Source organism: Eptatretus burgeri, chromosome 2 (assembly GCF_056783735.1).
Source record: "Eptatretus burgeri isolate ZD-2024b chromosome 2, Ebu_testis_v1, whole genome shotgun sequence".
Classification (NCBI taxonomy): Eukaryota; Metazoa; Chordata; class Myxini; order Myxiniformes; family Myxinidae; genus Eptatretus; species Eptatretus burgeri.
In genome coordinates, this window is record NC_140962.1 from 140,621,581 (window position 1) to 140,647,016 (window position 25,436).

General features: G+C 45.0%; 1 protein-coding gene across 1 annotated transcript in view; it reads right to left on the bottom strand.

Annotated features, from left to right (window-relative positions):
- LOC147033341 (endosome/lysosome-associated apoptosis and autophagy regulator 1-like) overlaps positions 1–24,567 on the bottom strand; it is a 218,341-nt gene extending 193,774 nt beyond the window's left edge. Inside the window, exons 1-2 of the mRNA XM_085871570.1 lie at positions 24,279–24,567; positions 11,511–11,631 (exon numbers count right to left, since the gene is read on the bottom strand). Of these exons, the coding sequence (XP_085727696.1) occupies positions 11,511–11,631; positions 24,279–24,359 (202 nt within the window). The 5' untranslated portion in view covers positions 24,360–24,567. The remainder of the gene's footprint in view (positions 1–11,510; positions 11,632–24,278) is intronic.
- Positions 24,568–25,436: the final 869 nt, after the last annotated feature.

Below are 25,436 nucleotides of genomic sequence, written 5' to 3' on the forward strand. Positions count from 1 at the left end.
CACACTTATAGTGTCCTCCTCAGATGAACGGATCAGAGCTGTCTCAACTTGCTCGGCCTCTTGGTAAGCGGCAACAATCTTTAGCTAACAAAGCTGCTTACATGAGTCTTTGTACATGAATGATGAATTCCATTGCCTGTCCGATTTTTTGAGCCATGATCAGATGATATATGGACTCTATATTGATTGTTTACAACACATCTTGGGGACTCTCCCAGCCATGGATTCAAGTGTAATATTGCCACTGACACCCTTATGGCCAAATTATGGCCTTTATTTGATGCATAACCATATTCCTAAGATTTGTTGGCATTGTTTAATACTCGCCAGAGGGAAATTTGGAGAAAAATTGACGTACTTACACATGGGCGGTGTATCGGCCAACAGTCGCTGATCCACACACTTATTGGTGCGATTTCAACCAGTTATCCAGTTTCATGAAATTGTGGCCGATTTCTAGTGACATTCATGATCAGATGTCTCCAATCATCCTTACCCTGCACTGCTCTGCAAAGCTCTGGCAGAGACAGCTTGGTTGTAGCCTTTACCCCAACCATTGGGGGGGATGTGTTCCATTAGAAATCAGCTTGCTATCACTTACCAAGCCAGCTGTTCCTTATCAACCATTTTGGTGGAGTGCTTGTTTAAGTGCTTAAAATCAAGCGATCCACTTGGCGAGTGCTCTACCCGCTTATTGCTAATAGAACACCCCCTTCTGAACACGTCAATATTCTCAGTTGACAAGATTTTAATCTTTAGGTTTAAATAAAGATATCTTTTTACTTTCCTTCTTCACTGTCTGCAGCAGTTTAATCCAAGTTCTTTTCACTTTCTGCCAACAGAGTGGAAAAATCAGCGTACTGGAGGTTGTTGATACATCTTCCTCCAATCCAGACTCCAGCATCCGTCATCCAAGTTATATTCTTCGTCAAAATTATTCGAACCACAAATTAAACCGGTCAATTCCGTCCAATGTAATGGCATAATGATAATTATATTAACATGGGGGCTGGCAGGATGGCTTCAAGCGAAACAGTCTCCTCTAAGTTGTCTAGCCTGGGTTTGAATCATGACCCAGCTGTCATCCCAGTGTTTCATCAATGTGTGCCATTTCTTCGATGAATGTTAACTAGCATCCCATCTGCTAACATTAGTTTGTGAACTTCAAAGATCCTTCAGTGTCCTTCAGGAAGACAAGGTGAGCTTTTGACAGAACCCTGAACAAACTACAAATTACTGCCTGAACCTTAGTCCAACGTCAGGCCTGGCCAGCTGGTTTGTGAAAGACTTGGGCCAAGCATTTTTTTTGTATACCTTGTCGAGGCTCGTATGGCAGCAAACACACAACACACAGCAAGGGGGGCATGAGACAAGAGGGGCGGGAGCTTACCCAGTCGCACCCAACTGTCCCTGGACTCTGTGTCCATTTCTCCTGACAAGGTGGAGAGCTTGCTGTCAAACCTCGACTCAGATTCTGTAACCGGTCCAGACGGCATCAGCCCACGTGTCCTAAAAACCTGCTCCTCTGCTCTTGCTCATGCTCTCTGTGCTGTTCACCCTCTCATTTGCTCAAGGTCATCTGCCTTGAAATCAGCAAACATTACTGCCCTTTGCTTTGCATAACAAGGTGCAAAAACAGACCCCTGCAACTGCAGACCAATCGGCCTTCTCCCAATCATCAGAAAGGTTATGGAATCCATCATTGCTTCAGACAACTAAATCCTTCGTTTTCTCCAATGGCCTGATTTCCGATCATCAAGTTGGCGTCAGACGAGGTCACTCTACCCTGGATATGCTCCCTAGACATATTACGTGTTTTTGATATGGTCTGGCACCCTGCCCTGCTCACCAAACTCTTCCTATGGTATCCAAGGCCATCTCCACTCATGCCAAGCAGACTTCCTCTCCTGTCGCAGTCAACGTGTGGCCCTAAATGGAGTAATTTCATCCCCTCTTCCTGTCCAGGCTGGAGTCCCTCAAGGTAGCGTTCTGGGCGCTGTTCTTTTTCTGGTTTTCAATGATCTGTCAGACGCTCTGGAAAACCTCTTTATCTCTTTGTTGATGATTCCACGCTCTGCCATACCATCTGTCATCCCTCAGACCAGCATGCAGCAGCTTCTTTGCTCACTGCAGATCTAGGTAAAAATCAAAAACTGGTCGAACATGTGGAACATGTCTTTCAATCCAGACAAATCTCACACTCTGACTAAGTCTCTCCGAAAGACCGTTTAGAACCCCCCCCAATCTACTTTCTCAACAATCCTCTGGGGAAAGTCCTTCCTCAGCCCATCTGAGCTCCTGACCACATACAAAGCTTCCATCTGTAGCCTGATGGAGTACTGCTCTCCCCCTCTGGGCTAGTGCTCCTGCCTCACACCTTTCTCGGCTTCATACTGTGGAAACCAAGGTATTTCGGATCATTGGCATCTCCCGCGATGAAGCAGAGTCCTTGGGCCTCTCACCGCAAGCAGGTCGGTGGTCTTTGTCTTCTACCATCTCCTCTCCAATCTTGTCCCCCCCCCCCCGTTCTCTCTGCGATTTGTCCCCACCACATTTCCGCAGGGTGCTCAAGGTCCACCAACAACCCCCTTCAGGTAAAAATACCAAAATCACAAATGACTGCTCACATTCTCTCTTTCATTCCTCTTTTTCCCCACCTTTGGAATAAACTCCCTCACTGTATTCAATCCCATTTTCCCCTCCAGGCCTTCAAAACAGCTATTCACCACCACCTCATCATCATCCCCCATCCAAATCCTTGATCTTTTTTACCCCCATTAATTCACCGCAAGCCCACCTCCTTCAAATTCCCTGCTTTCCTTCCTGAAAGTCCCTGTCATGTCCATCTTGTTTCCTCCATGTTCCCCGTCCCATCCCTCTCCCTTCCACAGATCTCCTAACGTCTCTGTTCCCCACTGTTTTGTCCTTCCCTCTCCCACCCCCCTTGCTGTGCGTTGTGTGTTGGCTCTCATACGAGCCTCAACACGGTATACAAAAAAAGAAAAAATAATTTTAAAAATCACACACACACACACACACACACACACACACACACACACACACACACACACACACACACACACACACACACACACACACACACACACACACACACACACACACACACACACACACACACACACACACACACACACACACACACACACACACACACACACACACACACACACACACACACACACACACACACACACACACACACACACGTCGTACACAGCAGCTTTTAAGTTGGAAGTTAAGTTTGCTGAGGAAAATGGCTGTGCACAGCAAATATGGTATCAGCGAGAAATGGGTTCGGGACTGGCAAAATGTAATATGCCATGAACCAGTGCTGATGATGATGATTCTGTATCTTGTTTTAAATAAATGTACCTCCGGATAACAAACATGTTGAAAGACTGTTTACATTCCTAATTTATCCGAAAGGTCATCCCACAAAGTGGCTCAAATAATATTCCCAAAGCAGCTCATTAATATTCATGACCCTGGATGTACTGAGGCAGCGATTAGTTGTGAGCATCAGGTCGGTATCAACACCTCTGTTGTTCTGAGTGATAGTTTTTCTAAGCACTGACAGTTCTGCGAAACCATAATTCCCCCAATGCAATGACACCACATATCATGGTTTCCGAGATAATTTTCTTGTTATTATTCGTTCAAGATAGTTCTTCACTTATGTCTAATGGGCTTATGAGCCAATATGCATTGCGTGGGATCAGGTAGTTCTCCCCCCCCCCATTCCTTTCCCATCTTGCTTCTCCACACACTCACCTCTCCTTCAAGCATGCATGCACGCAGTTAATTTGCATTCCTGCGCCATAATCCCACGGGCATATCACTACGACCTTCAATACACTCTAACCACCAACACTACAACATTCATACAACTTCAAAACGCCTTTATTACAACACCACACCGTTGTAACATTACCCAAGCTCACTGTACATTCACCAATGCCACCTCAACCACAAAGAACCACCATTCCATAACTCACCACCACAATCACCTCAACCACAACCACTATGGATGCCCACCACTGCCATTTTGAGTCAGTCACAGGGAACAATGGGCACAACGTACCATTACAGACACTTGGACCTGGGATGTTCAGACGTCTGGCTCAAAGCGCAAGTGTGTGCTCAACACCATTCAACATAGTCAACATCGCCCTAGCACGCCACTCAATTATGACCCCCATTGGGTGTTCAGTGCACGTTTGAGCTTGAAGAGCAGAACCAAATACCCCAGCACAAAGTTAAGTACGGAGATCCTCCATGGTGTGGAGAAGCCCAGAACACCATGCCAGCATCTTCAGGGCTGTACACTCACATGGGTGGGGCCGGCGCTGGAGTCATAGTGCATACACCAACAGGGGCACTGGAAATCTATGACCCATTCTGATCCTCTTCTCTCCCTCGCCAAGTAATGATAACAATCCGTGCATTCTGAGTGGAGGGATGGTTCAACAGAGCTCGTGATTCAGCTTGGCTTGGTGGCGAGAAGCGGAACGAAGCAGTGGAGCGAGGTTTATGGGTCAGAGTGGAGGCAAATTGGAGTTCGTGGAGCAGGGCAAACAAGAGAACCAGGAGCCAGACCGAGCAGTCATTTTGGCCAAGCCAACAGTTCCAACACTTACAGACTGGCTTTTACTTTATTGAGCTATTTCCTCACACATTCTTCTTCTTTTCTGTCTCGTCTGCTGTAGACGCATATTCATAAAAGGAGCAATCAGTGATCACCTGGGAAAGTCCCAAACCGAGCTGTTCTTCAGGGCAGCCACACAGATACACACCTTTAATACTTTCCTCTCTGCACCTCATTTTCACCTCCTCAGACATCAGTATTCCTCCTCTTTCCCCCTCCTCAGCAACCAGGCCATGCAGGTTCATCAACCCCGCTTGGTAATCAAGAGGTCGCAACCACCTCGTTTTTTCATCTATCTTGCTATTCTAACTTTCCTCAGGATGATTCTGGAAGTTCGTGTCATGATAACATAAATAAGATTGTGTAAGTATTAGATCGGTTTAGCTCTGCACTGTGTCTCGTTTTATATTGGACTGCATTTTCTTTTGCCACACATCACCAATCCTTGCTTGCCCCTCCTGTACATATTTTCCGTGGATTAAACCCATTGCTTCTTTGTGCCACATCCTTTTCCTCATCCTTGCTGTAAATAAATTGCTTGTTATTGCAAATGTACCCAGTTCGTGGAGTTTTTTTTTCCCCTCCATTGGTCCAGCATAGTCCGCACGTATCGTTAGCAGTGAAGTTATACCACACCGATTGGTTCAATATGTTAAGCCGACGCATATATGGCAGCTCTGCCTGGCTGTATCTGATCAAGTAAAGATAAGGCCAGTATGTATTGAGGGTACGAGCCCCCCTTGATCCTGTCAATTCAATGGAAGGGTAACATGCAAAGTAGTGAGAACCCTGCTAGGAATGGCAGTACCAAATGGCATTCATGGTTGACTATCAACCCACCGAGTTAACCGTGGCTGGTTGTCTCAGGACCGGATGTTTAAGAGGAACCTCGAACCCCAAACCAAAACAATATCATCGTCGATTTTGCGACGTCTTGTACTCCACAAAACATACCTCTGAATGAGAAGGGCACTCGGTAGAGCGCATACCTCCGCCATACAATGCCTGATCCATGAGAACATATCGGGCCCAATACATTTTTGAAATATCATGCCATATCATTTTTGGCCCCATCTCTCAATGGTGAAGATTCACTTTAAAAATTAAATAATTCTCGAATCCAGATTCGGATTCAGATCTTCACCAAAATCGAATCAATTTGTCCTTGTCACACACTGAAGCTATCCACAAAATTTCATCCGAATCCATCCACAATTTGAGATATCGTGCTATAAATCCTTTTTCGCCCCATCTCTCAATGGGGAAGAATCAATTAAAAAAAATTCTCGAAGTCTGATCCGGATCCGGATCTTCACCAAAATCTAAACAGTTCATCCTCGTCACACACCGAACCTGTCCACAACTTTGAGATATCCTGCACACAAAGACAAACAGACAGAAAAGGATGAAAACAACCTCCTTCACCTTTGGTGGTGGAAGTAATGAAGAGGGGGAAAAAAAAAAAAAAAATCAGCCATTTCGACTTGTACTCCACATCGACTTTCATGCCGAAAAATACGGTAAATTAATGCCAGGCAGAAAAATAAATACAGATTTCAACCAAAGCTATGTCCTCCAGAGCTGCAAGCAACCACATCCATAATTCAAGGCAAAATCCATTGTGTTTAATTAAAAATAAATTTAAAAAAAAGATAATTTTTTTTTTGAAGCAAAATAAAAAATAAAAAATAAAAACGCTTTGACACGAGCCATTTAACGAATCCATATCTTTACCAGCATCATCGGCTGAGGACACGGTTGTGCCACTAATGAAATGCCCTTTGTAGGTTAGGGCAGGAATATAGAATTTGTTCAAGGTACCAGTGAAAGTTTGCCGACTTTACGAAGGGCACCATGGCATATTTAACATCCACCAATATGATACTTAACAATATTTAATGGATATGGACTCCCAGAAGGATTAAAAACAAAACCTGTCAAAGGCTGGAGGAACTCCTTGTGAGCCAAAGGCCATCCATATCGAGTGTCCAATTGTGTATGCGCTCGTCCTCCGACAGTTGGGTTACTTTTCTCAGAAGTTGTTGGCAGGATTTGCACTCCGTAAAACACTTCATTCCACAAAATCCGCAAACTAAGCAAAAACTGAAAACCCAATCCTTTGGAGTACCTGCTGTGCTGCTACCCTTCACAGGGCAGCTCACCAGACGATACCTCCAGTACACCCATTCCTTGATGACAGGAGGAAAAGCACGGTGTAAACTTCCCGAGTCAGATTGTGGTGGGGTGATGCTGAGGTGTCGTCCACCAGACGGCAGTCTCCTCGGGTTAACCTGAGGCAGGTCCTTCGGGTGAGTGACTGGACTGTCCTATCCCAGAGAGGATGATGAGAGGATGATCACTTGTCTTTTGTCATCTGAGCTCCAGCATTTGAACATCGGTATTGCAGCACTCTCTGAGGTTCTGAGACCAGATAGTGGTGAGAACATGGTAGGTGGTTACACCAACTACTGGTCTGGTCGTTCTGATGGTTATCATGCCCAAAGAGTTGCTGTAGCTGTGTCCAATGATAATTGAGGTGACACTGGTCAATGAACACTGGTCAATCCCATTTAATATGAGACAAAGGATTAATCACTCCTTGAGGTGTCGTTTCCCTGGTCTCTGTAAATGCTCCGACTGAGGTGAGGAATCCCATTGTGAAGGACGCATTCTATGCCAAGCTCTAGTCTGTGGTTGATCAGTGCCCCAGGCGAGATACTCTTCCAGTTATGGGGGATTTCAATGCATCGACTGGCACCGATAGAGATGGTTATGAGACGTGTGGTCTCCATGGGTCTGGAACTGTGAACCAAAAGAGCACCAAGTTCCTTGACTTTGCAAGAAGTCATGGACTTGAGGTGGCTGGTTCATAGTTTTAGCACCCAAAGCCTCATCGCTGGACATGATATTCCAATGCTGGTGATGTGGCAAAGGAGATTGACCATGTGCTCGTTGAGGACACTGGAGGACGATTCAGAACGGCAGGATCTACCGGAGTGCTCAGTTCCTCAATACCAACCAGAGGCCTGTTGTAGCAACTCTGAAGTTGCAGCTTAATTCCAGGACAATGGTACCATTCCAGCCTAGGTTGAATGTTGGAAAGCTCAAGGATGAGGGTATTTGAGGAATTTGCAAACAGGCTGAATGGGGATTTGGGGGGGCGGTTCTGGGTGTATTGTGGAATCCTGAAGAGTTGTGGAGTGTCTTCAAAACCACCATCCTTGATGTTGACAGTGGATGCCTTGGAACTCACCATAGGGTGGAGAAGAACTTTGTTTCGCAAGAGAAACTGGATACCATTGACAAGTTGCATGGCTAGGCTTAATGGCAGAGCTGAGCTGTTCAGGGAACTGAAGCGTAAACCTGCACGTGTGCTGAAGGCAGACAAGGAGGCCGATGTGCAAGGAATCTGTAAGGGGGTAGTGCATCACCTGTGGTCAAGTGATTCTAGTCCCGTTTGCAGGGGAATTCATGCATCGTGTTCCTCCAAGCCCATCCCTCGGTGTACTGCAGTTAGAGGGGAGGGTGGTGGGCTCTTGATGGAGAAGTCTGAAGCGAAGGACGCTGGGCTGGTTACTTTGAGTGGCTGTACCAGGCTGACCCACCAACTGTTGAGTTGGATGTCAGGGGTATAAATTTCCTCACTGCTGACCCTCCAATCAACAGTGGTCCACCTTCGTTTGTGGAAACACAGACCGCGGTTGAAGTTAGGTAAAGCTCCTGAGATCTGTGGCATCCATGCTGAACTTCTCAAGGTTGGTGGAAATGCTGTACTCATGTCGTTACATGCAGTTCTGTGCTCCGTTTGGAACACAGGCATCCTTACTATAATTCACGGACCGTGTTTGTGTTTGTCAGGCTACTCCTCTGACAGTTCTGGCCCAATTACATCTAGACTTGCTCCAGAGTATTAGCATAACCACAATTAATGTATCGGGGTGTTTCCATCTTTTCCAGTTGTCTTGGGGAGATGAGGAGGGGGACGCAAATTCTCTTTGTAAATGTGCATCGTGTAGCGCCTCCTACAGGTGGGGAAGGGTATTACAAGTCCCCACCATTTGCCTTCAAGTATTTCTGTCCCTACATTTTCCAGTGCAGTAAAGCATTTTGAATTTTCGCATTAGTTATGTTTTTGCTTCATGCACATAACCCGGGTTATATATTTTTCCTCTCCAGAGCCGTCTCTTGCCTATAAACCGCCCAAATAAACTTATGCACCAGAAGAACATGTTTCATGCTTGGAACAAGATCTCCTACAGGACAGGTACTCTGCTAGTAATCCCAATTGACTGGAAGAGGAGCCTTGTTGTCCCGCTCTGGAAAGGGAAGGGTGATCGCCAGGACTGCAACTACTACCGAGTGGTGACCTTGCTCTCAGTGCCGGGCAAGGTCTTTGCTTAGCCAATTCTTGATGGGGTTCGCCACCATCTGCTTGAACACAAGCACCCATACCAGTCAGGCTTTACACCAGAGGTCAGAGATTGACTGCACACTTGCTCTTTGGGTCCTCACCGAATGCAGACGAGAGTTTTGGCAGGGGCTGCTTGCAGCCGATGTTGATCTCTGCAAAGCGTTTGATTCAGTGAATCGGGATGCTTGGTATTCATGGGATGCCACCAAAACTGATCAATCTGATGTCTTTTCCAGTTGAGATTGGAGTTAGTCAGGGGTGTGTAATGACCCCCACAGTTTTCATCACTTTTATGGACTGGATTCTAGGGAGGATGTCAGAGAGATCAAGCTGTGGTGCATTGTTTGGGATTGTCTTTGTGGAGACTTTGGATATCCTTTTGGGGGCCCTCAAAGCAAAGGACCTCAAAGGACGTTGAGGTCACAGAGAGATTCACCCACCTTTACAGTCATAGTCATGTTCCTGGTGGCTGTGAGCCAGAGGTCAATTAACTCTGGGTCAGGCCTGGGGAGTCATGAATTCACTGCACCATGAGGTGTGGTACTGTCGGTAACGATGCAGGAGGACAAAAGTCCGAGTTTTCAGGTCCTTTGTGCTTCCAGTCTTGCTCTACGGATGTGAGACTTGGACTCTGACCAGGAATCTGAGATGGAGACTTAACTCTTTCAGTTCCAGGTCTCTGAAGAATCATTGGCAATCGATGGTCAGACTGTATCCACCAAGCAGTTGCTGAGAGAGACTCAAATGAGATTTGTTACCTGTATAGTCGTTGAGCATCAGCTGCAGCTGTATGGACATGCGGCTCATTTTCCTGACATGATCCTGCTCACCAGATTCTCTCATTGATGGAACCTTGTGAGTGAAGTAAGATGACGGGCCAACCACATGCTTCGCAGTTGATCGGCATTTTCTTAAGATGGGGATGGGCCAGGCATCTGCATGTGGGATGGCCAGACGAAGGCCCCTGGAGTACCGGCGGAAAGTGGACGCAGCGACATGCTGCTCTGGCACATGCTCAAATACCTGACCTGACCAACTAATACTGGCACACGAGACCCAGTTTAACGTCCATCAGAGAGACAGCACACACATTGATGAATCGTACTGCTTGTGAAACACCATGATGACAGTTTATAGCTGGGCAGATAGCTTTCAGGCGTGTGTGCGTACCTCTCGGGCTCTCGATCATCCTGCCAACCCTGTTCTACCTCTAAGCTCTAAAGTATGCAATCAGCAACCTCACAGCACCAACAGTGGAAACAAACATTTTTTTGTTTTATCAACACCACCTTAAATTTATTTTCTTCACTCACTCTTTCATGAACCTCAATCATGTATGTGCATATATATATATATATATATATATATATATATATATATATATATATATATATACATATATACATATATACATATATATATATATATATACATATATATATATACACACTAGATGACCCGTGAACCCGTTGTGACAGCGGTTGATGAAAAAAATCATTTCAAGAAAAAAAACAAAAGATAAGCTATATGGCATCGAGCTATATGGCTGAGGCTGTTTGCATTGATCAAGTGAAGTTTGCAGTGAAGAGAACTTCACTGAATTGGGAAATGATTTTTTAATTTTTTTTTCTGTTGCCCGATTTGAACGAAACTTGATACTGCACACCACAGGCGAATGGTGAGTCAGATAGTGCAAAAATTTCAGGGCCATCATGTACCGTTTTGGCTGTATTTCGGTAACATACATACATGATGAGAGTTTTAGTTATATATATATATATATATATATATATATATATATATATATATATATATATATATATATATATATATGTATATGTATATGTATATGTATATGTATATGTATATGTATATGTATATGTATATGTATATGTATATGTATATGTATATGTATATGTATATGTATATGTATATGTATATGTATATGTATATGTATATGTATATGTATATGTATATGTATATGTATATGTATATATATATATATATATATATATATATATATATATATATATATATATATATATATATATATATATATATGCATACATATGCACACTTCCTGTTAATACATACATTTTATGCCCACCTGTTACACATTGCCTCAGTGTCGCAACGCATCTGTAACTTTCCCTCGAGCCTTCATTGATATTACAACATGCACGTATAAAATTATCCATTATCCCCAAGTCTGCCTCTGTACCAACTTTTACCTGCCCATTTAATTTTCGGAAGAACATTACCATTCAGGAAACGATAGCCTGAATGACATCCAATTTGTTTTATTTTGTTCAGAGTTATTTTCCCATTTAACATCTGCTTTCCCTGACAGGTCGAAAACCTATCTCATTAGTAACCTCTATAAACCGCCTTTATGAAGAATCCAAACAGCCTTGAAGGACAGCATGAACGTACAGCAATGAGTGCCCTGGACTGGCTCTGGAAGACCCGTGCAGACGCCTGGTACGTGAGGGACGGCCACGCGCCACCGAGAGCCCTCGGCATTGCACTCTGTGTAGGCAAAGTAATAGTCCGTCTGCAAAGCACACACAAACAAGGAACATTTATCAACGGATTTGAATGTGAAATAAGCAAGTCCAGCTATACAGTGCCTTCAGAAAGTACTCACACCCCTTGACTTTCACATTTTGTTGCATTACAGCCTGAATATAAAATGGATTTGATTGAGATTTTTTGATTTTTTTTTTTTTTAATCACTGATCTACACATAAAATCAAAGTGGTAGGCTCTGTCGATATAAAAAAATATTCACATCGAAATACTGGTGGGTCATACTGGTACATCGATATTTTTTTTTAATCAATAAATAAATAATAATAAAACAATTGATAATGGTAATTAATCAGGTCCCAAAAATACGCAAAGGTCCATTGTCCATTACATATTCATATATGACATCATTGACACGGTAATTTTTCAATGTATTCCCACACGGGGGCTTTGTTTTTCCCCTCCATGATGAGAATGGATTATTTTACTTCCAACTTCAATTGTATTAAAAATTATTTTGTTTGAAAGAGAGATCAGTATTGGTAATCAACACAGGTCAGAATTGATTGCCATTGACATTGCTATTGCCATTAATATTGTTGCGAATTCGCGCCCGCCGGCGTGCGAGCGGCCACGCAACTCGAATCGCGGCACGTCGCCCACCGGACGGACAATTCTGTCGTGACCCTCTCGGACTAACGCCGGGAACTAGTCACGGGTGGGCCTTTCGGCCTCACCACGATCGTGCCAATCGGCCCCCCGCGTGGGATAGGGTTGTTCGCCAAATTCGACCTACCTAAGTACCCACACGGAGGGTAGACCGGGCGATCGCACCTCGCCGCAGGTCGACTCCGGACACGGGTCACTGAAGCGACCCATTCCGTACTATCGGGATAACCGAGCGGTGTTATATCGTCGACCTCGACGGTTCCGATTAATCATCGGGCGTATTAAGCCCACGACCAACCCTTTACGTGAAGTAAGATGGAGATTCAATTAAAGAAAAGACGAAGCGAAACAGGAAAACAGTTCAACATGAGGCACATTTATTCCGCGGCACACGGAAAGCACACATATACAATTACAACAATTATGCACCAAAAGCAATTGCAACGAAAGAAACACAACAATGCAGAGATACTACCGACTACGCGAGCACACGGCAACACTTACACAGTTTTACATTTACAGACGGCGCCGACAACACATATACTCAAAAGCAAAAGAAAAGGGCCACCCTCAACGACAAGGGGACAGACGGGGCCTGTGGGCGCGAGACCAGGTGGAGCTTACCCGACTTGTGATGAGCCGCAAATGTGGCGGCGGTGCCCCGACTCCGCGCTCCTCCGCGGGTTTCGTTGGCACTGCTTGGAATGGGGTGGGAACGGGGCCCCCTTTCTGCACTATCTCAGCGTAGGGGGGAAAAAGGGGGGAATTGTTGATGCTCTGGGGAAAGAGGATAGCTGGCTTGCTTGGGTCCCGCGACGAGCGACTCCACTGCGACCTCGACCGCGCTCCCGGCTTCCCCTCTCTGCAGCTCCCTGACAGACTCCGAATCCCGACAGACTGACTCTCCTCCAGACCCGTCTTGACTGCTGCTGCCACACTTCTCCAACTCGCCTTGACTCTTCTCCAACTCCCTTGACCGAAAAACTCTGCCACTGCCACACTTCTCCAACTCGCCCGAGCCCAAAACTGACTAAATTCGCCCCGCGCTCGGCGCTTTATAGTACGGCAGGAGATCCCATATGTAAATTTCTGGATCAGAACGCGCTCGGGGGTGGAGCCACGCTCGCCCATTGGACGGAGAAAAAGGGGCGTGAATCTCCCCTGATTTGCATATAATCGATTCTACTCCGACGCGCCTGGAGGCGGGGCCAAATCGCCCCACGCTTGCTGATTGGACGGATCAGAAGTGGGCGTGTATCATTCCTGATCCGACTTCTCCTCGGAAAGGCCACTTTTTGCACCCGCGGCTCGGCGCGCGCCCTGTACGAGTCCAGGACAGCCTGACACTCGGTGCCCACAAGCGGTGTGGGAATGGCCGCAGAAGGAGAAGCGAAGGTGGTGGAGGGTTTAAAGTGGTGGTCCCTGGCCACGGTGACGCTTGGAATGGCGGTGATGCGATGGTTGCGGGATGGTGTGCTGTGAAGGTAAAGGTCGTGGCTGTTGGCATTGTTGTTGTTGTGAAGCGGCGTTGCGGTTGGTGGTTGTTGTGTGATGGCGGTTGAGACGTGGTTGGTTCAAAATAAAGATAGAACAGAAAAACGGCTATCTTAAAGGGTCGCAGCCCGAATGAATCACATTTATTCCATCAAAACAACGGGTTTGGGGCTAACTACACATGTACTTACAGAGATATCTCACCTACGGACCTGAATGGTGGTTTGCGAATTTCCTCAACCGCAACAATATAATGGAATGCTGTACCTGTATCACTTTCATACTGGTATCGCCTTCATATCGGTATCACGATCACAGATCACAGACTCGGCACAGGATTTCTAAAGCACACCCGATTCATGCAAAACATGATTCATGCTTCATTTATGCTTGTCAAAGTGGACATCTCTGGCTGTTAACAGAGAACCATCTCAGTGCCGTCGAGTCTGGCATTTCACTCAAGCCGACTGGCAGGGTCTCCAAGCAGCCATCAAACTTCGAGACTGGTCTCCCATCGCTACTTTCTCCAACATCAACTCATCCTGAGAATTCTTTCAAATAAACTTGCTCTCCCTCATGCACAGATTTATCCCCTCTCATCTTCAGTTGTCCTACCGTTCCTCCCACTCTTGGTTCACTGAAGCTTGTGGCGAGGACGTTGTCCTGAAACAACTTGCCTTTGCCTCATGGATAGCAAACCCAACTGAGGGCAATCTCAGTGCCTTCCATAAAGCTCGGAAAAAGTATGTATCAACCCTCAGGAGAGCCAGAAAACAACATCTTCCTAAGCTCGTCTGAACTTTCAAACCTCTCTCCCTCCTCCAAATCCTGGTGGTGTCGAATTAAATCTGTTTCTGGTGAATGTTCCCCCTCCATCCCCTCCCTTACCTCAAGTGGCTGCACTGCTGATACTGCATGTGAAAAGGCCGAATGCCTAAACTCGGTGTTTGCATCGAAATCCTGTGTCCGAAACCCATCGCTTTCTGAACCCACCTTACCAGTTTACACCCAACTGTCCGCTGGCTCTGTGTCCTTTTCATCTGACAAAGTGGAGAGCTTGCTGTCAAACCTCGACTCAGATTCTGCAACCGATCCAGACGGCATCAGCCCACGTGTCCTAAAAATCTGCTCCTTTGTTCTTGCTCACCCTCTTTCTGTTCTATTCACCCTCTCATTTGTTCAAGGTCATCTGCCATCTGCTTGGAAATCAGCAAACATTACTGCCCTGCATAAAAAGGTGCAAAAACAGATCACTGCAACGACAGACCAATCAGCCTTCTCCCAATCAGCAAGGGTATGGAATCAATCATCGCTTCAGACATCAAATCCTATCTTTTCTCCAATGGCTTGATTTCCGATCATCAATTTGGTTTCAGACCAACACTAGATATGCTGCTTCTGCTCTCCCAACAATGGATGAAGGTCCTCAGTGCTGGACATGAAATCAGAGCCATATCCCCAGACATTTCACGTGTTTTTGACAATGTCTGTCACCCTGCCTTGCTCACCAAACTCTTCATATGGTATCCAAGGCCATCTCCACTCATGGCTCGCAGACTTCCTCTCCTGTCGCAGTCAACATGTGGTCCTAAGTGGAGTTATTTCATCCCCTCTTCCTGTCCAGGATGGAGTTCCTCAAGGTAGCATTCTGGACCCTGTTCTTTTTCTGGTTTTCATCAATGATCTCTCCGACTCTGGAAAATCCTCTTTATGTCTTTGCTGATGACTCGACCCTTTGCCATACCATCTGTCATCCCTCAGACCGGCAAGCAGCAGCTTCTTCACTCACCGCTGATCTGGGTAAAATCACAAACTGGTCCAACACTTGGAACACGTCTTTCAATCCAAACAAATCTCACACTCTAACTTTGTCTCTCCGAAAAGACCGTTTGGAACCCCCCCCCCCCACCCCCACCATCTACATTCTCAACATCCTCTGGAAGAAGTCCTTTCTTTGAAATTATCTGGGTCTCTGGGTCTCACTATCTGCCATGATCTTTCCTGGGAAAACTACATTTCCAACCTGGCCTCCAAAGCCAGTCGCCGACTGGGAGTTCTCCATCGTGCAAAGTCCTTCCTCGGAACACCTGAGCTGGTGACAACATACAAAGCTTTCGTCCGCAGCCTGATGGAGTGCTGCTCTCCACTATGGGCTGGTGCTCCTGCTTCTCACCTTTCTCGGCTTCACGCTCTGGAAACCAAGGCATTTCGGATCATTGGCATCTCCCACAATGAGGCTGAGTCTTTGGGCCTCTCACTCTCTCACCGCAGGCAGGTTGGTGGTCTTTCTGTCTTCTACCGTCTCCCCTCCGGTCTCGCCCTCCCCCCCTGCTCTATCTGCGATTTGTCCCCACCATATTTCTGCAGGGCGCTCAAGGTCCATCAACAACTCGCTTCTGGAAAAACTACCAAAATCACGAATCATTGCTCAACTTCACTCTTTCATTCCTCTTTTTACCCAACTTTGGAATAAACTCCCTCACAGTTCAATCCCATTCTTCCCTCCAGGCCTTCAAAACAGCTCTTCACCACCACCTATCACCCCCCATCCAAATCCTCGATCTTTTCTACCCCCGATGATCCACACCAAACCCACCTCCTTCAAATTCCATGCTTTTCTTCCTCGAAGTCCCTGTAATATCCATCTTGTTTCCCCCATGTTCCCCACCCCATCCCTCTCCCTTCCACAAATCTCCTAATGCTTGAACTGTTTCCCACTGTTTTGTCCTTCCCACTACCACCCCTTGTATTTCATGCTGCCCTTGCTATACGTTGTGTGTTAGCTCTCATACGAGCCTCGCCAAGGTATACAAAAAAAGAAGAAAAAAAACAAAAACAGAAGGGCACTTTGTAGAGTGCATACCTCAATCCCGCAATGCCTGATCCACGACAACATATTGGGCCCAATACATCGTTTTTGGTCCTCTCAATGAAGAAGGAGGAGGAGATTGGGACTATACTCTGTGCAGAGAGGTGGTGCTGCTTAAGCAGTCTCCTTGGCTATTGGGCACAATCCTGGATGGATCACCACTCCGACGCAGTATATCAGCATGCTGGCACTCATTTTGCTGACCGCGGAAGGATGACAGGCCGAGTTAACCCCACCTGGTATTAATTCAACATCTGAGCGGGATTTGAACTCAGGACCCTCGGATCCAAAGCCCACCACCCCAACACCAGGCATAATGATGAAGAATCACTTTAAAATTAAATAATTATTGTATCCAGATCTTCACTAAAATCAAATCAATTCGTCCTTGTAACACACCCAACCTGTCCAATAAGTTTTATCCGAATCAGTCCACAACTTTTTAAGATATCGTGCTATATATATATATAGAAAAATACATATATACATACAGTATGTACTGTTGCGGTTCTCGGAACTGCATGCATCCAACAGATAGTGGTCCCAAGACAGTTATTCTATTAATATACGTGTCGATAGTCCCTTCCCTTTTGTCTAGCGGGACAACAGGGGCGTGCGTTGCAATAATCTCATAGCAAGGTTTGCTTACATCGTTTCTTCTTCATTTCGTCCCTACTCTTCTTTTCTGATTATTCCTGAGCTTAAATCTGAGCCACGTGTACCTTCGCTGTGAGATGGGTCCTCGCAGAGGCCAGCGCGTGCGGCGCCGCTGCGTGGAAACGATGACGCACGAGCATTAACAGCGCAGAGCCCCCGTTCCCAAGCGATCCCTCAACCCAACATGTGCAGAGAGTCATACAGGGCACTTGGCAGTTCGGGAATATCGACTCGAGCTTCCGATGATCTGGGGAAGATTTCCGGTTGCATTAAAAAGCAAACGCGGGTAAGGGACAAAACACGAGTAAGACAAAGAGCTACGACCGTCTATTTATTATGTACAGTCACTTATACAGTTCTACTTGCGGACATGGTGCCACAACGTTCATTCAAAAGTAAAGAAAAACCCCAGGACAGACGAGGGGCAGACTAGACCCCTTGGGGTCTTTATTGACATGGAGCCGTGTAGACCGCAGAGGCTCCGCAAGACCAGGCTGGCTACCTTCACCTTGCTGGGGCGACCCGCGACGTCCCGTCTCCACGACCCACGGTAAGGCACGGCTCGGCAGGCCACGCGCATTGGCTCCAGTGCGCTCCGCTCTCTCCTCCTTCCCACACTCCTCCACAACCTCCAGCAGCCGACGACTCGGAGAGCGACCACGAGTGAGAGAGACCCAGGTCGAGAGCGACCGACTCAGAGAGCGAGCGACCACGACCTGCAGACCTCGACTTCAGACCTCCTCAGCACCTCACAACTTCTCGGCATTCCGACGTGGCCCTTTTATCGCCCCCTGGGGCGTTCGCCCCTCCCTTCTCGGCGCACGGGGGAAAATTCCAGGAGAGTTTGGCTCGGCTCTTTTGGTGTGATAACTTCCTCCATCTCTTCCGCATGTGTTTTTCGTTGGGGGTGGAGGGGTGAGGCCGTCGTCCGTTCTCTCCCGACGAATGTCAGGCTTCTCGCAACTCTGCTGAGGTGGAAATGTGGTGGTGGTTACGGTGGTTGTTGTAATGGTGGCATGGTTGGCGTTTTGTGGTGTCGTGAAGGTGGTGTGGTTGGGCGCTTGTGGTTAAGGCGGTTGTGTGAAGGCGGTGGTGGAGAAGGTGTTGGTGGTGGCGGTGGTTGTTCGTTGTCTGTGGGGGATGTTGGCGGTTAACGAGAAGGTGGTTGTGGTGATCGTGGTTGTTGGCGCTTTGTGGTGGTAGTAATGGCGGTTGGTCCAAAATAACGTTAGTAAAAGAAAAACGGCTAACTCAAAGATCACAGCCCTGATCACACGAATAAATCCCTTCGACGTCAGTGGGGGAATCTATCTGAACACAGACTTATCGGCATAACTGATCTAAGGACCTATATGGTGCTCTGCGAATTTCCACAGCCGTAACAATATATAATCATTTTTTGGCCCCATCTTTCAATGGTGAAGAATCACTTGACAATATCGGATCTTGATCTTCACCAAAATTGAATCGATTCTTCCTTGTCTCACACCCAATGCGTCTGCCAAGTTTTGTCTGAATCCATCCACAATTTTTTGAGACATCGTGCTATTTATCATTTTTGGTCCCATCTCTCAATGGTGAAGAATCACTTTAAAAAAAATTATCAGAGCTGGATCTGGATCTATAACAAAAATCTAAATCAGTTTGTACTTGTCACACACCCAACCTTCCCACCAAATTTCATCTGGCTCCATCCACAACTTTGAGATATCCTGCACACAAGCAGATAAACAGAGGTGAAAACATCACCTCCTTCACCTGCGGTGGCAGAGGTAACAATAACCAATTGACGATTGCTTTAAAACCAGCCACGAGGGCATAGAAAAACACGATTGCTTGTGCAGGTGCTCGGATTAAAAATAAAACATACTGCACTTACTTCCTGTTACGTCTTGACGTCAGATGTTTCAGTGTTCCTGTTCCATGTTTAGCCGAGATGCCGAGTGCATCAAAGCTTTTTAAAATCATGTAGAGTATTTAAGGATTGTTAAAAAAAACCTTTCATCGATTTGTTGGTGTTGTTCCGGTTTGTTTGTTTTGTATTTTTTCATATCGATTTGTTTTCGGCATACCAGTATATTCAGAATTGCAATGTCGATACATCGATTTGAAATATTAGATCGATACAACACCGGACCATATAAAAGTGGAATTTTTTTATTTTTTTGAAATTTTTACAAATCAATAAAAAATAGAAAACTGAGAGGTCTTGAGCCAATAAGTATTCAACCCCTTTGCTATGACACTCCAAATTGAACTCAGATGCATCCAATTTCCTTTGATCATCCTTGAGATGGCTCTGCAATTTCATTTGAGTCTACCTGTGGCCAATTCAATTGCTTGGATATGATTTGGAAAGACACACCTTTCTACACAAGGTCCCACAGTTGACAGTGCATGTCAGAGCAGAAACTCCACCATAAAGTCAAAGGAACAGTCCGTAGAACTCAAAGATAGAATCGTGAGGAGGCATGGATCTGGGGAAGGGAATGAAACAATTTCTTGAGTGTTGAAAATTCCCAAGAACACAGTGAGCTGCAACACTAGGAAATGGAAAGAATATGGAACGACCCAGACTCTTCCTCGAGCTAGCCATCTGGCCAACTGGGCAAGAAGGACCTTGGCCAGGAGAGGTGACCAAGAACCCAATGACCACTGACAGAATTAAGAGTTCTTGGCTGAGATGGGAGAACCTGTCAGAAGGACAACAGTCTCTGCAGCACTTCACAAATCTAGGCTTTATGGAAGAGTGGTCAGACGGAAGCCACTCCTGAGAAAATAGCACGACAGCACACTGGAGTTTGCAAAAAAGGCACATGAAAGACTCAGAGCATGAGGCAAAAGATTCTGTGGGCTGACGAGACAAAAATTGAACGCTTTGGCTTGAATGCAAAGCCCTACGTCTGGCGAAAACTGAACACAAATTATCAACCATTTACATCATCCCCATCATAAAGCATGGTGGTGGAAGCGTCATGTTATGTGGATGCTTTTCAGCATCAGAGAATGTGGGAAACTTGTAAGGAAAAAGGGAACGATGAATGGAGCTCCATCCTTGAGGAGAACCTGCTTCAGAGTGCAAAAGACCATCAACTGCAGCGAAGATTTACGTTCCAACAGGACAATGACCTTGAGCATACAGACAAAAGCAACACTGGAATGGCTTCAGAACAAAAACATGAAAGTCCTTGAGTGGCCCAGCCAAAGCCCAGACTCGAATCCCATTGAGAATCTGTGAAAAGACTTTAAGATTGCTGTTCACTGATGCTCCCCATCCAACTTGACAGAGCTTGAACAAATCTGCAAGGAACAATGGGAGAAAATCCACAAATCCAGATGTGCAAAGCTGATCCAGACATACGCAAGAGGACTCAAAGCGAGCTGTAATCGCTGCCAAAGGCACTTCTACAAAGTATTGACTCAGGGGGTTGAATATTTATGTAAATTAGATATTTCTGTATTTCATTTTTAATTTGTAAACATTTCTAAAAACACGTTTTCACTGTCGTTATGGGGTATTTTGTATACAATCGGTGACAAATTTTAATTCAATCCATTTCAAATTCAGGCTGTAACACAACAAAATGTAAAAAGTCATGCGGTGTGAATACTTTCTGAAAGCACTGCAACTCACTGACAGAACACAATGACAGTGGATAACAAGTGTACTATTTGGCACTCAAGTTAAAGTATGCAATGATAAAAAGGCCCCTCTCTATGCAACAGCTCGACAACAAATAAATAAATGAGAACACAGATTGGGGAACACAAGGCTATCAACAGCAAAAGCATACAACTAAAATGATCTCAAAATAAAAGCAGATTATTTCCATAGCTACGGATCAATCCAAACAGCAAGTGGGAAATGCAGGCCATACTTGATGGCATCTGTGCGCGTGTCAGGTTAAAAATAAGAGACACCAAGCAAGGGAGTCGAGACAAACAGAAAAAAACGTGCATCACCTTTATGGGATTCCAAAGCAAAGGAAGCATATTTAGGTACAAATAATTCCAGAAGTCAGAGGTACTGTCGTGCACTCACCTTTGAGCCATCTAATTTGGGTTCAATGAACAAAAAAACTATAAACCGTCATCCTGGAGCTTCGTGGGCAGAGTGTTACATCAATGAGTGTGCCATGCTTCATTTGTGGGTGCCAAAGGTCCGATACCTTTTGAAAACAGTAGGCCATTGTGTGCGAGCTGTCCGACAAACACGGCAGGATGACCATTTTAGTGGGATGAAATACGACATTTGTCAAAAGAAGTCCTGCCCCTCTCTCAACCGCAAACTCTGACAATGCAACGACTGCAATCTCCTGTGACTGAAGTGCCCCAGTGCTATAAACACAGAATGTTCCAAAGCAGAGATTATTCAAAGTATTTGATTCAGCGAGAAAATCAGTTTGAAAAAGACAAGCTAGGGCCTGCCTTGCAAGTTGTGCCTCATTAGCACAAATCCACTAACACACACCCATAGACAACAGGTGGCCTCCTCACACCCAAGGAAATGCTAACTACTCAAATAAAAAGGAACATCAGCCCCATTCTCGAGTCAAGACAATTCCAATTTTAATGTTTGCACTTCTGTAATTGTGGAAAATAATCTTTCAGGAGTTATTGAGCTGAAGTTACTCCATTACATCAGTTAGTTTACCTGTACACAGTGTGGGGAAAACAGCAGATGGCTTGCTCAGGTGGTGGGGAAGGAGTCTGCCTGACATGTATTTGCAAGAAACCAATGTACACGTCGACAGTTACACAGCTGGTTATAAACCCACATGGAATCCGCTTTTAATACATTCATACCATGTTTCAAGAGTTTAGTGTACGCTCCCCCACCTTCCACATAATAATAATAATAACGAGAAGGGTACTCAGTTGAGCGCATACCTCCGCCACGTAATGCTTGATCCACGAGAACATATCGGGCCCAAACCATTTTTGAAGTATCATGCTATACAGTACTTTATCGTTTTTTGTCCCCATCTCTCAATGGTGAAGAATTACTAAAAACAAATAAATAATTATCATATCCAGATCTGGATTCTGATCTTCACCAAAATCGAGTCAATTTGTCCTTGCCACACATCTAAAATGTCCACCAGGTTTCATCCGAATCAGTCCACAACTTTTTGAGATACCGTGCTATATCTCGTTTTTAGCTCAATCTCTCAATGGTGAAGAATCACTTTTAAAATTCTAATCGTCGGATCCAGATCCGGATCTTCACCAAAATCGAAACAGTTCGTCCTCGTCACACACCCAACCTGTCCACAAAATTTCATCTGGATCCGTATACAAATTTTTGAGATATCCTGTCCACAAACAAAGACAGACAGACAGACAGGGGTGAAAACATAACCTTCACCTTCCGTGGCAGCGGTAATAAAACTTCAGTGTCAGGTTTTAAATACGCCATTACTACATTCTCTAAAAACACCACACGTTTTCAGTTTTGACAAAAACCTCATATAAACATCTTTAATCTCTCACAATATAATATGCTTGTGCTTTGTTAGCATTCCCATCTGAACGCCTGGTAAGCGATGTGGGACACGAGCTTCAAATCCCATATCTTGAGAGTTTGTCCATAGTCTGCAGATTTACTTGAACAAAATGTTAAATACAAACATCTACTACATCTTCGTTGTGTCCAATTGATGCACAAGCTCCTTAATAAGCCTTAGATGACTGCAATGTATACATCACGACAGAGGACGCACATTTGGTACATGACATACACATTATTGTTTGCCACCTGTTGTCTACGGGTGTATGTGTACGTGTACGTGTGCGTGTGCGTGTGCGTGTGCGTGTGCGTGTGCGTGTGCGTGTGCAGATGGATTTGTGCTTACGAGGGACAGACAACCTTCCTTCCATACAAATGTACACGTAATATCCCGAATGGGCATCCTTCATCGTACAAAGTCCTTCCTTGGCACACCCAAACTCCTTGCCACCTGCAAGGCCTTCATCCGCAGCTTAATGGAGTACCGCTCTCCCCTCTGGGCTGGCTCCCCCTGCCTCACATATTGACGTCGTGGAAACCAATGCTTTCCAAGATCAGTGACCTCTACGGCGATGAAGCCGAGAAGCATCAGCGGTTGAATAAATTGGTCCTCCGTGTACATTAGAATGTCTGATGCTAAAACAGAAATGGTCATACACAGTTTGGACCACATGTGCAGAAAACTAGTCTGGAGAAATTTACCATGCTGGGTATGGTTGAGGGAAGAAGAAGAAAAAAAAGAATAAGAAAAAGAAAAAGAAAAAGAAAAAGAAAAAGAAGACGAAGAAGAAAAAGAAGAAGAAGAAAAAGAAGAAGAAGAAAAAGAAGCAGACATAGTGCGCGCCGGAGGGATGGGGTGAAGTCTGCAACCAAGTGGTCTCCGCCAGAGCTTCAGGAACGGTGCAGGATCCTGATGTTGGGAGAAATCTGATCACCAATGTCACCAGAAAGCCGACACTTGACGGAATGAGATAACTCGTAAACTAGAATAAAAAAAAAAATCTTCATCCTTTTTTTATTTATTGTAAACAATTTAATTAATACAATTAATTTGTAATTGGGAGGGGGAGAGAGCAGAGGGGGGAGGGGGAGTTAAAAGAGCAGATGAGGGAGGGGAAAAGAAAGCTCACGACCTGAGGTGATTCAGCGAACCCCAATGCCGTCAGTTTTGAGGTAAAACAGCACAGCAAGATTTGACACAATTTACTGATTAATCGAATAGAAAATATATTATATATATATATATATATATATATATATATATATATATATATATATATATAATGTATGAAGTGATATGTTATTTATATTCGATTTTACCAAGGGCCGTTCCGTCGGGCAAGCCGCAAAGCAAAACGTCATTAAATAACATATTCATAAACGTTTGGGAAAAAAAAATTCACGAAAATATATAATTCGAGGCAAATCAACATCGGGATCATATTCCTGAAAGGATCGAATGGCAACAACTCACGTCGATGCAGGAGCGCTGCTGTGAAGCTGCTGCCAAGCAGGGCGCGAGCAGGAGCGCGAGCATCACCACCACCACAACCATGTTCGCCAAGCTGCGTCCTTTCCTCACGTTTATACAGTATTATAATTACTCGATAACTATGTATTTTTTCCCTCCCCCCCGCCCCAGCACCTGAGAGATTGCGGTGAAAGGAAACGGATTTTGACTCGCTCCCCTTCTTTTGCAGCCTGAGGTAAAGCAAACCGTTGAAAGAGCTCGGCGCCACAGCCCCTCCCTGATGTTCGGCGTCGTTACGTCACCGCGTCGTGCGGAACGTAACGCATCACGTACATCGAGAAGGACCGACGTTGGCCGGGAGTATTTTTATTATTATTATTTTAATCTTGTTTTTTTTTTTTATGGGAGATGTCGTTGTTTACTTGGATTGGTAATTACTCCCAGATTTCAAAAAAAAAAAAATACTGAACAGGATAAAATTGAAAGCAACCAATTATTTCCTTCCATGTAGTTTATCTAGACTTTCAAAAAGCATTTGATAAGGCACTGCAAAGAAGACTGTTGGCAAAAGCGTGAGCTTGTGGATTGGCTGATGGAATAGCCAACGAGATGGGAAACTGATGTTTTGATAGTAGGGTTGGGCACACAACCATACTTTTTTTGAAAGGAGTGTTTTTTATGGCCATTTTTCACGCTGATAACGAATCCGTTGAAATTTTTGACCTAGGATAATGTCTTACAAAGACATTATAATGTAATAATAATCTGGAATAGGCAAAGCCTAGAAGGGAACGTAGAATTCTTCTTACATTCACTTCTTAAATATATCAAATTAAAGTCTTTTTGCTATGAAAAAATAAATATTACCTTAACATTACCTTCACAACAACAACTACACCGCCGAGAACAGGATCTCATCTGCAAAAATAAATATTACCTCAACGTTACCTTCACAACGACAACGACACCGCCAAGAACAGGATCTCATCTAAAAAATAAATATTACCTGCACAACAACAACTACTCCGCTTAGAACAGGATCTCATCTGAAAAAAAAAAATTCCTCAACATTACCTTCACAACGACAATGACACCGCCTAGAACAGGATTTCATCTTAAAAAATTCACATTACCTCAACATTACCTTCACAATGACAGTGA